Genomic DNA, 17000 nt, shown 5'->3' with positions numbered 1-17000 from the left:
GCGCTTCGCGTTTGAGATTTTGGTGGGTACGGGCTTCCGTAGTTCTCGTAGTGGAAGAATGGCCGTCTGGATGTGGCTTCGCTGTGTTTTAGGGCCTCATCTTCAACGAATTCATCGTTCCCCGGACCAATCTCGACCTGACGGGAGATCGGGAAGAAGGGTACGGATGTGTACAGTATTTTGCATGATTTTTGAAGTTGCTGAGTCCGAAAGATTGAGCAATAATTAATCCTTTCGCTTCCATTTAGCTGCAGCTGCGGCCCGGAAGTGTCAGGTGTTTGTTATTGAAACCCTGCATCGCAATGACATTTTAGAAATGAATGAAAAGACAAGGACGCAACGACACGCTTTCCTTGGTCTCGCTGTGTTTTGTTTCGTCGTCTAAGAAGCGGTCATTTAAATTCAATCTATCTTTAATGATGTCAAACTGCTAACGCTAGCCAGGAGCCGAGAAGAACCCAGGAGGAACGAAACAGAAAACAAATAAATTGAATGAAAATATTAAACTCAAACAGGGACAATTTAAAGGCATAAAAACTGTAAAAATGAATTTGGGAAGACAGAATTGTAAAATACATTCTGTCTTCAAATTATAATGCTAACAGCTAAGCTAACGTTTGCTAACTTGTATGAATAACGATAGATCGAATAAGATAAGAGTGACCCGAAGGAAATTACACCACAACCACAAAAGAATGAATTAAAAGTTACCCTAGAAATTAAATGAGAGCGGGAGATCTAAAGAATTCGACGCTCAGCATCAAATACATACACTTCTACATAGACTAACACACTTTATTAGGTACACCTTGCTAGTATCGGGTTGGGCCCTGTTTTGCTTCAGTTCTTCGTGGTACAGATTCCACAAGGTGCTGGAAACATTCCTCAAGGATTTTGGTTCATACTTTTATGACAGGATCACGCAGTTGCTGCAGGTTTGTCAGCCTTACATACATGATGTGAATCTCCCATTTCACCATATCTCAAAGGTTTTGTTGAGCTCTGGTAACAGTGGTAGGTCGTTTGAGTTCGGTGAGCTCATTGCCATATTTAAGAAACCGATCTGAGTTCTGTGATATGGTGACTGCTGGAAGCAGCTATCGGAAGAAGGGTACACAGTGGCCATAAAGGGATTGACATGGACGGCATTAATATTGGGGTAGGCTGTGGTTTTTAAATAAGGCTTAGTTAGTCGCCCAAAGTATACCAAGAAAATATCCCGCACACTCGAGCCTGTGCAATTTGTAACCTCCTTTTCTATTCTTAGCTGATAAGAGTGGCACCTGGTGTGGTCTAAAGCAGCTGTAGGCCATGTGTGTCAAGATGTGAAAAAGATTCAAATTCAGCAGATGGTCTTCACTTTGTTTACATTCCTAAATAGTTTTATCTGCAGTTGCACCTAATAAAGTGGCCATTTTACTATATGCGGTGATGATTAAAAGGAAGAGGGAAAAGATCAATAAGAACAGATGTGCAAAAACAAAGCAGTGAATAATATATCCAGTATATGTATGAATATATAAAGATGTTGACGTTCATGGGTGCAACTGTGTGTTCACCTGTCATACAAGTGTGCAGTTTTATAGAGCTAATTCTTCCTGTCAGCAGAGGTGAATGAGTGTGTTGGAAATGTGAACGCAGATAGATACTAATGCCATTATCAATTTTGCCTTTAAGTCAGACTAAAGCAGTTGATTAGCTTTTTCATTCCAGATCAATTTTATCTTTGAGTCTGAATATGATCTGTAAATGGAGTAAAACGAGAGGTTTGCAGATTGAGCTGTGCAGAAGGTCCACAGTGACATATATTTGATGTCACTGTTTTCCAACTGTCAGAAAAACATGTTGCCATTGATACGATTCCTGTGGGCTAGACAATTTGGAACCAGCACTCGGTTTCCATACTTTGTTGTATAATGTGCTTCATTGTCTGTGTGTAATGAATCATAGACAGAATAGGATGTTTTGTCTTTTATGGTGGGATCTGTCCATTGACCACCTTCATCTCACTGTCTGAAATGTGTCCAGCTTTTTCCCAATGATTGTTTCAGTCTTGTGAATGACTTTATTGATCCTGCTGGCATTTCTTGGATCAGCGCTGCTTCACCAGTAGACCACAGACTGCTTGAAGATCTCTAGTTGCATACATTGACTGGGCTGAGCTTCCACAGATGATGCTGGTGCCAAATCTGGCGCCGCTTCCATATATTTCTGCCTACATAAGTAATTCCAGCATTTAGCCTCTGCACTCAAACTTTAAAAAGCAATCAGCAGCTTTGCAAAGGGCTATAATAAGAAAGGTAGATAAATAACAAAGATGCTGCCTGCAGATTCTGTTTGTTGTGAAGAAGATTATTAAAGTAAGTGCTCAGCAGGTATTTGTGTGTAATGTTAACATTCAAATTTGACCATTATCTTCTCAGTCTTGTTTACATTTAGTAGCACTTGATTCCTGCTACACCATGCCATAAAGTTATCCACCAGTTCCCCAACCACCACCACCACCACAAAGTCATCAGAAAGCTTCTGCAGGCGGCATGATTCAGAGCTGTAATAGAAATTTTAGGAGTGCAGAGTGAACACGCATAACTCAGAACTTTTCTCTTTCTATTAATAACTTGATTTTACGTAACATGAGGGAAACTATTGATGCATGATATGATCAGTATTTCCTTCTCTTTTGCCAGGGATGGAACTACCAACCTAGGGGTTTGGAAAGACACACTGACAGCATTCTTGGCTGGGTCAGTATTACATTGTAATGAACTGTATAGAAAGAAGTAGGTGGATTTAAACAGAAGTAGATTAAATGAATGATTAGTGATCTGTTTATGATTCTTCCTCCAGGCTTCAGCACTATGGTCTCTGTCCTACTACAGCTCTCCTCTTCTTCTTTGCTATCTTTACAGGAAAGGTAGGCTGATTCATGAATTGTGTGACTATAACTGAAATTATTAGAAATGTTAGTCAGTGTGCTGATTATCTGGTTTACTGGAATTTAGTCAGCAACCATTTTTATAAGTGATTAATGGAGGAAGTGTCCACTGGGAAGGTTATTTTTGTAAATTTGAAATTATTTCAGGCATTTGAAGCCACTGCCTCGAGCTGTGGGAACGTTTCATAGACATTTTCACTATTTTTGATGTTTAAAAGACCTGAGTTAATCTATACATTTGAGTAAATAATTGCTAAATTAACTGATAATAAAAGTAATTGTTATTTGTGCCAGATATGTTGATGCGCCAACAAGTTGCAGTTAAAAATGAGTCTCACAACGCCAGATGATAATTTAGTGACTATATTATAATACATTGATTGTTGTAGTAATAATAATAATAATAACAATAATGTTGTTATGCTGGCTCTGAAAAAAAAAAAGTGAAGTAGTTTTTGTTTGATGCACAGTAAAAATAGCTTTGAGCATCAGTTTGATTATTTAATGTGGGAGTTTTTCTTTGTTCTGGTTTTTTCTACATTACGTGTGTGGTTTTTTTTTTAATAGATTCATATAATTATACCAGTCTCTTTGTCCAATTCTGCTCCTTTGTACTCTCAGTGAAAGATGGCAAATTAAAAAAAGAAGCACTGAAGCCTTTTTCTCACTCTTTGTACTTCTAAGATGTGAGCTTCATGGATTTAGTGGATGTCGTTCTCAAAAGCTTTAGGACAACAATGTATTGGGACCATTTTAGTGTTATTTATCATTTGAAACGGTGACTAAAGGTAGAATACATGGTAATGAATCTAGTGTAAAGACATTATAGATATTATGAGAAGTGGTTATGAGTACAAATGTGAACATTCTAATTATTCTCTTAAAGAAATACGAGGCTTCAAAACAGGTGCATAACCTGAGAGAGAGTGAGCTGCCTATTTTGATTTTCTGTATAAGAACTATAACTGAAGGCATATACAAAGGAAAAAAAAGACTTTATTTGATGCAAAATAATTATTTTCATAATTTAATGAATAATATAAAACTTTATAGTTTCCCCCAAACTGCATTAGTTACAAAATCTTCTCCCATTGAAACAACTGACAATAAAGTGCTCTGCTACTAGAAAGAGGTAAAAATAATAAACAGAAAATTATTGTTTATGTGAAATATTTTAACTCGCCAAACAAAAGTCAGTTCAGTCAATTTACAAAATCTCTGGAAAGCAGATGAGAAGACTGATCACTTAAATTTGTTGGACGCTTATTACTAAGAATACATGTTCAGTCAGTAAAATTGATTACACTTTGATCTGGTGACAAACTAAAGTGGTTTCCACCTCTCCTGTTATTAGGCTATGGGACAAAGCAAGATCTGGAGATACTGACAAACATTTAATATATCTAAGGTTTCAGAGATCGAATGTGTAGCTGTCGTATTAAAAAATAAACTGCAGCACAGAGAGTGCACTGAGAAATAAAATAAATATTAACTAAAGTTAATATATTGATTTTACCCTTCTGTCCTCAAATCATAAGATTAGTGATTTTTCTGAAGCGTTGCATGCTCAGTTGCAATAACAGTGTTTACCATCTATGGTATCCAACCTTGCAAAATGAAGAAATGTGGTCACAAAAAAATTAACAAAAAGGCGTTAATTTCAGAATATTAAGGGTTTTTTTCAGATGCATTTATGGGTTTATGTGTATCTCAAAGAATATTCAAGTTTTTAATTGTAATTAGGGCCCGAGCACCGAGAGTGCGAAGGCCCTATTGTATCTGCTCCGTTTATTATTATTATTATTATTATTATTATTATTATTATTATTATTATTATTATTTTTTCATTGAAATGAATTGCCTTTTTGAGGGCTTTAACATGCTCAAAAAGTCATGAAATTTTGCACACATGCCAGGTCTGGTGAAAAATTTTGTACTTTGATGGTTTTACATATGAGCATTGGGAAATGGCTCTGTAGCGCCACCTATGCCTTGTTAAATGCAGCCCTACAAACACATCATTTGAGCTACATGTATGAAATTTGGCACACATGTGTATCATGCCAAGACGAACAAAAAAGTCTGTGGGCCCATTGATGCAAACCCAACAGGAAGTCCGCCATTTGGAAGTGAAGGTCACATTTTGGCTCTAATTTTGCCATTTCCATGCCTCGAACTTTTTCGAACTCCTCCTTGGGATTTCATTGTTTAAGCTTCATATTTGGTCAGTGCCAACTACACACCTGGGCCATGTGAAATTGCGGAGCTTTTGAGTTTTCGGGATACGGTGAGGCCGTGGCGCCACGGCGAATTTCGATGACTCGCCATGAAAATTGTATTGCCTCTCATTCTGTCATACATTGTCCGACCTTGACCAAAGTGGACACATATGATAAGGCTCCACCCCTGAACATATTTCAACTGCCATATTTGACATCAGGTACAGCGCCACCTAGTGGGAACAGGAAATGTCATGTTTTACACTTTGGGGTACAGTATTGTAATGGGTGACATCTGCAGCCTCAAATTTCTCCAGGAAAGCCTTAAGGAGTTGGTCTTGGGTTACAGAGACAACTGTGAGTTTTCGCTGAAGGGTGTGACCCCAGCAGCATGGCGAACATTGAGGTCTCGCCATGAAGAAACAAATTAGTGTAACTCAATGAAATCCAATCTGATCAGTACCAGATTTTACAGGGATGATGTCAGACCCGCCCTGAACAGATTGATGTGCCCATTGTCAGGAATACGCAGAGCGCCACCTAGTGGCAACAGGAAATGTCATGTCTTTTTCTTTGTTGTACTGATTTTCACAGATTCATCGTGGCCACTTCAAAAGCAGTGAATATCACCATCAGTCCCTCATGATGCTTCAGTGCGAAAATTGTGACTTTAAACTGAACGGCGCACCCTGGTGGCAACGCAGTTCACCATGAAAATGACGTAGCTTTTGAGGGGCTTGGAAAGTTTAAAAAGTCTTGAAATTTGGCGCACACCTCCAATGTGATGAAGACTTCTTTGTTATGTGATCCTTTTCCTTGAATAGCGCAAAATGGCTCCACAGCGCCCCCTACAAAATTTCAAAACATCAGCCCCTGCTCTGTTTTTTATCTATGATTCTGAAACCTGGTAAGCTTATGGAAGATATAAAGATATACAAAAAAGTCTCTTGGAGCAATATCCCAAATCCAACAGGAAGTCAGCCATTTTAAAATTAATGTGTAATTTCTGCGACATTTTCCCCTCTTTTCAGGCACTGTTCTTTGACGAACTCCTCCAAGGGATTTCATCAGATTGATGCGATCTCCTGTGTGTGGAATCTAAAGACCTTTGTGATGTTAAATTGCGAAGCTTTTTACGTTCAGGGAAACGGGGTGGTCGTGGCGGCATGTGGAGTTTCAATCACTCGCCAAAAAGCAGTAATCTGCTGTCACTCAAAAACACAATATCCAATCTCTCCCAGAGGTCGCAGGCGTGATGAGACTCGAGCTCGGAAATGTTTGTTATGCCATTTGTCAGTAATGGTTAGAGCGCCACCTAGTGGGACGACAATAATCATGACTGAATGAGATGAAATGTTACCTGGTGGTTAAATGCATAAATTCCATCAATGTGACATCAGATCGGAAGCGCTGGTTTTAGGTGTTGGCCGTGGCTCGACACGCCGGGGGTGCGAGGGCCCTCATAACGCTGCTTGCAGCTTTAATTTAAGATTTGTTTTTTATTCACTTGATATTTTCTTTTAGGTTTTACGACAGAATATTACTTTCTTCTCACTGCTATTTTTTCATTAATTTGCTTAGAATGGCTCCAAATCATCATCATCATAATTTCCACTTAGACACATGTGGCCATATTTCTCTTTCTACTGAGAAAGGGGGGAAAAACTACCATTAGGAGATTAGGAGATGTACTTAGGAACTGCTGTTCGCATACATGTGGGAATAATATAAACCCAATCAACTGAAACACCCAGTAAGACTGTGCATCAAGAAATTAATTGCTTGAGGTTGTGTGTTACTCCTTAGTGTAAAGTGCTTATGATATTGATTTATGCACGTGGTTGTAGGGTAGCTGTCAGCTTGTGAATCTTTTTATCAGTGCTTGTTAATGAGCCTCGAGTCTGGCAGGCGGATGAAGGGGTACACTATGATGGTGTTTGCATCACTGTTACTTTGTCTGTCTTTAGGCTTCATCTGCAGCAGTAAACTGGTTCCTGTGAGTCAGTATGTGGGAACTGTTCTTGTGTGTCTTCTTGGAGTGGCCTGTCTTAGAGGTGAGGCTGCTGATTTGAACTCGCTGGGAGACGATGAGTAATTCAGTTCATTCATCTTTCGAGATCAAAACCAATGCTGTGTATGCCGCATGCCAATAAGATTTTATTACCATTGAGACAGTTGAACAAGGTCTACACCCACGAGGCATACTAAACGTACCCTTGAGGGTTTGCAGTAAAATGTGTTTTGTGTCTCACATGGACTTTGCTATAACTCCATCTGTCTTTGCTTTCCCCCCTGCCTCCATTCGCAATTTCCATTTATCGGCAAAGGGTGGGGGAGATTTAGGAACACTGATTATGTTCAGTTTATCACAATTCTTGAGGAAACCAAGAAGAATCACACCCCAGCAAACAAGGTGAGATCATAGCAGCTGAACTCAGAAGCTCAACATTAATACTGTTTTGAGAATTAAGAGAGATAAATGACTAAGACATATTTTCTGCTTTCCTTCCAGAAAAAACTGAGATGCTATGACTTTGACTTCTCACATTGGCCTTTGGATTTCAGCTGGACAGAAGTCAGCAGTCCGTAAGTTTGTCTAATCTGTAGTGAACCTGAGGTCGCTGCTTTTCTCTTCTCTGCTTATTTTAAATATATGAATTCAAAGCACTGGGAAGAACACTGGATGAATACAGCTACTGAATGTCAAATGCTTTGTGGCTCACTTAATTCATTGTAAGCCTTTGACTACTTGTCTGACAGAAAGCTGTCCAAGGCTGGCGTTTCTCTGCTGAGGCCAGAACCCAGATTAAGAGGAGCAGCAGACAGTGTCCTCCACTCTGTCCGCACTTTACCATGCCACATCATCAGGTAAATGCAGAGTTTGTGTTGCATCTCTTTTCCACCTACTGTGCTGGTACTGATGCAGGCTTGCGTGTTGAGATCCATTTCTGCATGTTTAAGAATGGATTATTAAACATCATAGCAAGTGGAAATTTGGGTAATTTCCATGGGCACATCGGGTGCAGCCTCTGGCAATAATTGATGAATTTTGTGTGGAAGACTCTTCCATAAAAAATAAAATCTTTTGGGGTGGAAATGCCTGGACCCAGCACCACATCTGTGGAAAAGAGGTAACACTGATCAATGATTTGTTAATTGCAACGCACCAATGGAGCACAAACTCTTAACCTTAGTACTAGGCATCCTATTCCATCCCCTTCAACCCTTTTTTCTCTGAAAATATTTTTTAGCCTGTTAGCAGTTATGCCACAGTGTCATTATCTGTCTTTGTCTGCAGTTTTGTCATTGCCCACACGTTTGGGAGGAGGATGCTGTACCCTGGCTCTGTGGGTTTACTGCAGAAAGCCATGAGACCAATGCTGCAGCAGGGTCAGGCTAAATTAATAGAAGAGGTGGGAAAGAAGCATATTTGGTTTCTCATATAGAGTATAATAAATGCACATACTCAATCATTTTTGTCCCACTTTGTCACAGTTTGACGGCCAAAGAAACAAGCTGGTGGCCTGCGACGGTAATGAGATTGACACAATGTTTGTGGATCGAAGGAGAGATGGGGGACAGAATGGCCAGACTCTGGTAAATGTCTGCAGTGATTTGTTATTTTATGCCTTGGGCTTGTTCCAGGGTCCGACAAAATTGCTGTCGCGTTGGTCACGTTACAGCTGGTTCTCTAATTCTGCCACAGGTCATCTGCTGTGAGGGGAACGCGGGCTTTTATGAGGTGGGCTGCATGAATACGCCGCTGGAGGGTAAGGAATGCTTTACTTTCCAAGAGCTGAGATATTTTATAGTGACATTTAAATTTTGTGCAGTGGGAAATTGTCGCTGTTATAGTTCAGTATTGTGCTGATGTACACTGTAGGTGGCTACTCTGTACTGGGCTGGAATCACCCTGGCTTTGGAGGCAGCACGGTAAGCAGTGTTGGTAGATTTTTTATCATAAAATAGGTCTACAATGTATGTGCTGCATACTGTACTGCTGTGTGCTTCAGTTAGAACAAATACACAGCTCAGTGGAAAATAACAGTATGTGGAAATTCTGGTTTGAGCCAGGGAGTATTGTTCAAGAGGAACTTGTACACTCCAATTAAAGATAAAATCATCTGGGAGGTTACTTAAAGTGTCATTGTGTATGTGTAGGTTGAGCCTGTTAATTTACTCATGCATGATGGGTGGTTTTTTTTTAACCTGTATTTTCCTTTCAGGGAGTTCCGTTTCCCCAGAATGAGGCCAACGCCATGGATGTGGTGATCCAGTTTGCAGTACACAAACTGGGATTCAGCCTCAGCGACATTGTTATATATGCCTGGTCCATTGGAGGATTCACAGGTTCTCAAAGACAAGAACAACACATGCTAATTTTAATTTTTTTTTTCCAGTTTGTTGTGGTAAAATAAAATAATTTAATTCTAACCTTGAATACCCAAAGGTAAAAATGTAGCACCCACACAGAGCTTCAGGATACTGTAGAGTAATCTTAATTTCACCTGTTTATTCTGACCATGTCAACAAACATGCTAATGTTTCAGCCTCGTGGCCTTCGTCAGAGCATGGCTGGAATAAATCGGTAAAATTAAGATTAGTCAACCTTATCCCGAGGCTTTGTGTGTGCGCGGCACCGTTTTTAGCTTCTGGGTATTCAGCTTAAGTACAGTACATGATCAGCACTTTAATGTTAAGTGTGAATTATGGTATGTAGTCCTTCCTCGGGCTTATGCTTATCCTTTGTCTGTGTTTCCTGCTTCTTCTTCTTTTTTTGTTCCTCTGTCTCTTTATTTCCCTTTTTAGCCAGCTGGGCAGTGATGTCATACCCAGAGATCCAATCATTAGTGTTGGATGCCTCCTTTGATGACCTCCTGCCTCTGGCCCTCAAGGTCATGCCTGACAGCTGGAGTGAGTCCTACATGTTAAAGATCTCAAACTCTATGTAGCAACTTTTTGTAGAAGTCAGTAACTTGACTATATTTGGTCTCTTTCAGGGCCGTTAGTACAACACACAGTTAGGCAATACATGAACCTCAACAACGCTGCGCAGGTTCTCAAGTGAGTGGGACAGTCTGATTGCAGTGACACTAATCGTGAAAAGTCAAACTCTGAATCACTGAATGTTATGTAATACAGCCGCTAACAATAGCAAAACTAGATTTTTTTTGTGGATTGCTCACAGTTGTGTGGTTGATGATTAACACAAGCGCATGCAACTCTTTGTGCAGATACCAGGGACCAGTCCTGCTGATCAGGAGAACCAGAGATGAGATCATCACCACAACGTAAGTCCACACATGTCATGAAATGTATAAAGTCCTTCAAATGTCTCAGCATGGCAGGTTTGCTTTTTACTGCCCAGCCCACTGCAAAAATGTCCACACATGATGCAGTCAACCACAGAAAGTTCAGTGACTGCTGGTGACATGAAGTGGGCAGGTTTTCTCACCACTGGGGTGAGCAATTAAAGCAAATACCAATGAGAATGAAGGGTATTGTTGGTTGACATTAGATAGGGTTACCTAGGTAACCAGAGCCTGGAATATCTGGTCATTGCATCAACCACCAATGCGTGACAAACAAAACATTTCCTGTGCGGACTTTCCTAAGCAGGGACTTTTTTAGGGGAAGCTGGATTTAGAGAAAGAGAAAGAAACCGCTAAATGACATCTCAAATTAAAAATGCTCCAAGATGAAGGAGATGGGGCGTGTCTGGTTACCCAGTGTCAGTGTCCCATAACCTGGGAGGCAGTTGTTGACCTGGACACAATGACACACATAAGTATCTATAATGTATAATTATTAAGTATACTGAATTACCACCCTTAGTATACCCTTACTTCTTCCATAGAATTTGCTACAGAGGTGTGCATTAACATAGTCCCATAATCTTCCCAGGAGTGAACATAAACATTCATCCTAGAGTCATCCTGGGCATGCTCTATTCTCAGGGACACTACAAGAAACCTACAGAGATACTACAGCTCAGACTGGTAACATTTAACTTGCTGAGGCCTGTAAAGTTGAGTACAAGTAGAAGAAGACTGAACAAGTGTGGCTTGTTTGGAAAGGTTTGCCAGGAGAAAACCTCCCTGCAGCACAGTTGCAAAGTTGCATCTGAACAAACAACAAGACTTCTGGAACAATGTCCTTTAGACAGACGAGACCAAAGTGGAGATTGGTGAAAACCAAACACGGCATATTAGCACAAACACCTCATACCAACTGTCAAGCACAGTGGTGAAGGGGCTGCTTTGGTCTTGTTTTGCAGCCACAGAACCTTTTTACCTTGCAGTCATTGAGTTGCAACTCCTCTGTTTTCCAAAGTATTCAAGAGTCAAATGTGAGGCCATCTGTTCTTCAGCTAAACATGGCTGAAATTGGGACTGATCTCAAGCACAGCAGCAAATCTACAGGATGGCTGAAAAAGAAAATAATCAAGGTGCCGCAATTGTCCAAAGTCCAGATCTCAACCTGATTGAGACGCTTTGGCAAAAACATTAAAAGAGCTGTGCATAAACAAACACCCACAAACTTCAATGAACTGAAGCAAAGCTGTAAAGAAGAGTGGGCCAAAATTCCTCCACAACGATTTGAGAGGCTGATAAAGTCATGCAGAAAATAATTAAACGAAACAGATAAAAAGCTCAGGCTCCAGACGGCTTTAAACACTGCGTCAGTTTTTTTTTCTACTCTTAGGTCTGTTTAATAGCAGTGACAGTGGATTCTGGTAATGTGGCTGTCTCAGGCACACAGCTCTGGATCTGAGTACAAGATCCCTACATAACCCTCCTATTTAAGCTTCACGGTTGTGAGGGACAGTCATTCAGAAGAAAGTTGATTTATGTGGATTAGATTGTAAGTAATATGAAAACATTTTAACCCTTGCGTACCAAGCAACCAGTTGTTTATTTATTTCCACAGCACTTCCATAATGTAGTTGACAAAAGCAAACTCTCACAATGCAGAGAGAAGTAGAAAGTTCACCCTCAGTCACAAATTGACATATTTCTTGGATAAGCAGTAACCAGAACTTCTTACTTCCTTTGGTTCGGTTCATTAAAGTTATGAGATAGCTGTATTGTAGATTTCTCTTGAAACTCCAGGGAACATGAATGCCAAGGTGAGCTTTTGACTCAAACTGCAGAAAATATTCAGTGCAGCGATGTTTGATTTGAAGCCCTTGCACCGGGTGTTTCAGTTCAGTTTGCCTTGTAACCACTACACTGACTTTTGAAAGGAAAGTCAGTGTTTGTTACTTACAGCATTAAAAATCTGATTAAAAATCAGTATTTATCTGATGATGATAACCGTCTGGATTTTCACAAGTTCCTGTGCTTTTAGTCCAAACTATTTCCAGTAATAACATCCTGTAGTCATGATTTCAGTTAAGGTTATGAAAGTTTCGTGCCTGTGAATGGATTTGCTTGTTTCTATTTTTTTTTTATTGATAAGAAATATTATTTAAATGTGAAAATTTGAAACGTGTTTGATTAAATATATGAATAATACAGCAGTCTGAGTGAAGACAGATTCAGATGGATTAAAACACAAATTCTTACACAAAGTTGCTGCAGGATGGAGGTTTAACTACAAAATCATAAAGAGCACTCAGCAGTCTTGCTTTATATAGGAGTACAAACAGAACACCACCGGTTGGCAACTAGTTGAGTGGAGTCTCCTGTTGCAAAGAGACCCATCGAAGGGTCGCGTTTATCGGCGCGACCCTTTTCATATTGATTGCAATCTGTTGGCGCTCTGTCTGCAGATAAGTTAGACAGCAGTTATTTGCAAACCTTTATAATCTGTCTGAGCGTGACTGCGGTCAGTCTGAGTCGGATCATAGTTGTTTGGAGATAGGTTGCCTCCTGCAGGGTGACCTGTGCAGTTTCCTTGTGATTGTCCTGCAGTCAGTTGCACCAGGCACACCTATGTTTCCTCGCTGTGAGGAGAGGCTGCCGTCACATTTTTACTCTATTCACATTTTGTTGTTTCACATGTAGTTTTAAGTGTTTAGTTGATTAAAATAACCTTGTCAGACAGTTTTTGTTGGATTTTTTTTTTTTTTTAAGTAATTAAACTTTGAGTTCTGTTTTGCATTTCAGGGGTCCAGAGGACATCATGTCCAACAGAGGCAATGACCTCCTGCTCAAGCTGCTACAGTTCAGGTTGGTTTCTTAGCCTTCAATGTTCTCATTGTTCTCGCTGTTCAGTCAATTTGCACTTGAGTAACACACTTTTTAACTGGCGATATAATTTTTCTGGACAGGTATCCCAAAATAATGACAGATGAAGGGATCAGAGTAGTCAGACAATGGCTCGGAGCCTCCAGTCCATTAGAAGAAGGTACGTGGCACAGTAAAAGGTGTTATTGTAAAGTCTGACTCTTCCTTTTAAACATCTAAAAACTATAATTCACATTTCCTCTTCGTGATGGTTTCCTTGGACAGATCTTGTGTTCTTTTTCTGATTACTCAACAAATGATTCAGATTGTGTTGCTCTGGCTGAAAATCTTCACGGCACAGATCGTTTGCACATAATGCCTCAGGATAGTACAGTAGACCTTGTTGAAAGTTTTACCCCAAGGTACAGAGTTACAGTGCACAACCTCATGTTTGTAAAAACGATGTTTGCATTTCACCTTCAGAATTTGTACAATGCAGAAAACTTTTTGTCTCTGAGGTCATTTAAATTAAATAGGTTTTTATTGTATTTATTCATTTTTATAGGTAAAACTTTTGATAACTTTATGACTTTGTCACATTATGGCCAACCCTGCATGAAATTTTTACTGGAGGTGCAATCAGCCCAAAAACTAAAGTGATTAAGTTTTGAAAATTGATAACCTGATCTGGGTCCAGGAGAGATGCAGTACTGTTGTGAAATAGGACAAAATTGGCCAGATTCTGCAATATAATCATAAATACATTAAGAACGAGTGAATTTATTGTAGAGGGAATTTCCAGCCTTGTGTAGGTTGGACTCGGACATCTCCGGTTATGCCCATAGGTGTTTAAACAGTTTGTACACCTGACAGGAGGTTTTGAATCAAACAAGCAAAAAAGTACTGCATCACCTGTTTTCAGATGATCAGAGGTAATTGGCTTACAAACAGTTTCATGGCCTGGTGAGGCCTGTGCCCTCCTTATTCAGTGACAAACTAAACCAATAAGAGCTGAAGTTATATTTGGTAGCTTTTTACTCTCAATGAGAAGACCAGAGAGATGTTTATGTAAGTGAAGGAAGACCATCATTAGGCAAAAACACAGACTTATCAGAGGGAACGTAAACTCTAGAACTGGTCAGATAAGCAATCTGATTCTTTCTTGAAAAGAAGGAATGCACTCACCAGAGGTAGGCAGATCATGTGAAGATCTACAACCAAGAGGGGCCTTTGTGAATGTAAATACAGAGGGTTTACAACAAGGTGCAAACCACTGGCTACACACAAGAACTAGTAAGGACATGTGCACAGTCCTGAAATAAAAAGTATGAATGATGGGAAGAGAAACAGAGAAACGGCTCATGATTTGAAGCATACCACGTTATCTATAAAACATGGTGGAGGGAACGTTATGACAATGTAACCAGGTCACTAATGTTTGATGTTTTTGTGACTGCTGATAGAAATGGCAACATGAACTGGGACGTATACAGAGCTGCAGATTCAGCCAGATGCTGTTAAACCGATCAGGTAGCACTTCGCAGTGCAAAGGGATAATGACCAGAGTGTCTAAAGCTAAAGAAATTGGATTGCAGTCATTTGATCTCAACACAAATAGAGCATCATTTTCAATTTTTACATCCAACTCACTGCAGCAAAGAGCCACAAATAAGCAGTAACTAAAGGTGGCTGCAATTATAGGCTTGGCAGAGCAAGGTAAGAAATACAGCATTTAGTGATGCCTATGGTATCTAGACAGGCACTAATTGAATGTAAAGGATTTCATTCAAGTATTATACTTAAAAATATTATAATTTGTCACTTTACTTTGGCGTGTCTGGAAATGGGGACAGTGTTTTAAAATGGCTGTTATTCCTTAGCAGTTAGTGCAATGTAGTTTTAAAACAGCTTGAATTCAAGCTGAAAGTCTGCCCTTCACTCCCACAATGACTGATTTATTATCTGCTGTGGAGGTGTGCAGAATCCAAGCTACAAAATGTGTGTAATTGTCCAAAAACGTGTGGTCCTAACTGTATCCAAAGTGTAAATTTTGGCTATATTTAGGACACCAACCTGCTCGTAAATTTGTATTATTAACTGTATAATAACACCAGCTCTTTGTCTGCAGCGTCTGTGTACAGTGGCTATGAAGTGGACGACGACTGGTGCGTGTCTGTGCTGCAGTCCTATCAGGCAGACAGAGATGTTTCGTTTCCATGGAGTGTTGGTAAGCTCTGGGCTGCTTTCACATTTACTAGGCAAATAAACTCCCCACAAACATAAAGAGTGTTTTTAATACGGTCTGATGCACTGTTAATGTTACCAGGTGAAGATATGACTCTGGAGGGAAGGCGGCAGCTGGCTCTATTCTTGGTAAGGAAGTCATCCGCTGTTATCAGTGTGCTACATCTCCGCGAGCACAGTTATTCCCGTGTGGTTTAAAGGGCAGCCACTTGTTGTCTTTATCTGATCTCTCCAAGTTTGATTTTAATACATTCAAGTTCCTCCTCCTTACGCTCAGCGTCTCATTTCCTTTTCTCAGTAAGCCCCATCTTCTCGTTTTAGGTCGGTTTACCTTCCCCCCTTCTATTGCATCCCCATTTAAAAAAAACAGATCACAGCTATTCACAGACATCATTACCACTAAGGAACACTTTCCTGGTCGCCATAGTAACCAGCTCACCTGTGCTCTCAGGTTGACTGGTGTAATATATTTCACCGCGCTCAGCTTATTGAAGTCATTTAACATCAAACAAGAGGAGTGCCATCAATTACAGCTAATGCTATGCTTTTCCTCCCCTGGTAATGCCTTCTAAATTAGGCTTTATTCACCTCCTGTGTAAACCCTTAAGAGATGGGAGAGATTTGTAAGGCACTGAGCCAGATAGACCAAACCTAATATAATCAAGTTCTGCACTTTTTGTTCATTGCCCTCCCACACCTCTCATTCCACATTCCTCCTCCATCCCTGCTGTCTTTTTCTCTCTCTCTCAAGGCACGGAAGTACATGCGAAACTTCGAAGCAACACACTGCACTCCTCTCCCCGCCATCGAGTTCCACCCGCCCTGGAGACTGTAAAAAAGGAGGAAAAAAAACCCACTGATGGATGGATGGATGAGGGCAAAGAAACAACAGGACTCGTCTGGCCGGTGGTCAGTTTGTTCCTGGCACAGCGTGAATGTACTGCTGTGATTTTGTTCTAGGATTTTTCTAAGACGAGTTGTTGCGTATAGTTTTGCCGTGATGGCATCTAGAAATATCTGGTCTACTATTTATGCCCCCTCAGACAAATCCCTGTAAATTATAACATGTTTTATTTTAGTTTTTGTAATGAGTTCTACTTTTCAGTGTTTCTCCTTTAAAAAGAAAAGAAAGATGCATTTTAAATGAATGCACAAGCCATTACTCCTTCCAGTCTCCCCCTCTTTGGCTGTATTTCTAAAGCAGCTGTAAGTAGAAATATGTTATAAGTGGATTAAAAAAATTCCTAATATTGTCAGGCTTTAAAAATGCAGCCGAAGCCTTTCAGGTTCATTTCCTTTCTGTGGGCACCGTCTTTCTGAACAAAGCTCTATCCTAAAATGATGCTCTTAAATGTTCTATTAAATATGCCGAATGAAAATTTGACAAGGGATTTGATTCTTTTGTTCATTATTTGATACGACTGCTCAACA

General features: G+C 40.0%; 1 protein-coding gene across 1 annotated transcript; it reads left to right on the top strand.

Moving 5' to 3' along the window:
* The first annotated feature begins 22 nt into the window (after nucleotides 1–22).
* Nucleotides 23–16953, top strand: abhd16a (abhydrolase domain containing 16A, phospholipase). The gene is made up of 20 exons (XM_031744204.2): nucleotides 23–160; nucleotides 2688–2744; nucleotides 2848–2914; nucleotides 7122–7208; nucleotides 7482–7567; nucleotides 7667–7740; nucleotides 7915–8022; nucleotides 8453–8567; nucleotides 8650–8751; nucleotides 8861–8924; nucleotides 9038–9087; nucleotides 9381–9504; nucleotides 9964–10068; nucleotides 10155–10218; nucleotides 10389–10445; nucleotides 13266–13328; nucleotides 13430–13506; nucleotides 15454–15552; nucleotides 15652–15698; nucleotides 16321–16953. The coding sequence occupies exons 1-20, from the start codon at nucleotides 59–61 to the stop codon at nucleotides 16402–16404; spliced, it is 1632 nt and encodes a 543-aa protein (XP_031600064.1). The 5' UTR covers nucleotides 23–58; the 3' UTR covers nucleotides 16405–16953.
* Nucleotides 16954–17000: the final 47 nt, after the last annotated feature.

The sequence above is a fragment of the Oreochromis aureus genome, linkage group 11 (genome assembly GCF_013358895.1).
Source record: "Oreochromis aureus strain Israel breed Guangdong linkage group 11, ZZ_aureus, whole genome shotgun sequence".
Lineage (NCBI taxonomy): Eukaryota > Metazoa > Chordata > Actinopteri > Cichliformes > Cichlidae > Oreochromis > Oreochromis aureus.
This window is presented reverse-complemented; position numbering and strand designations above follow the sequence as displayed.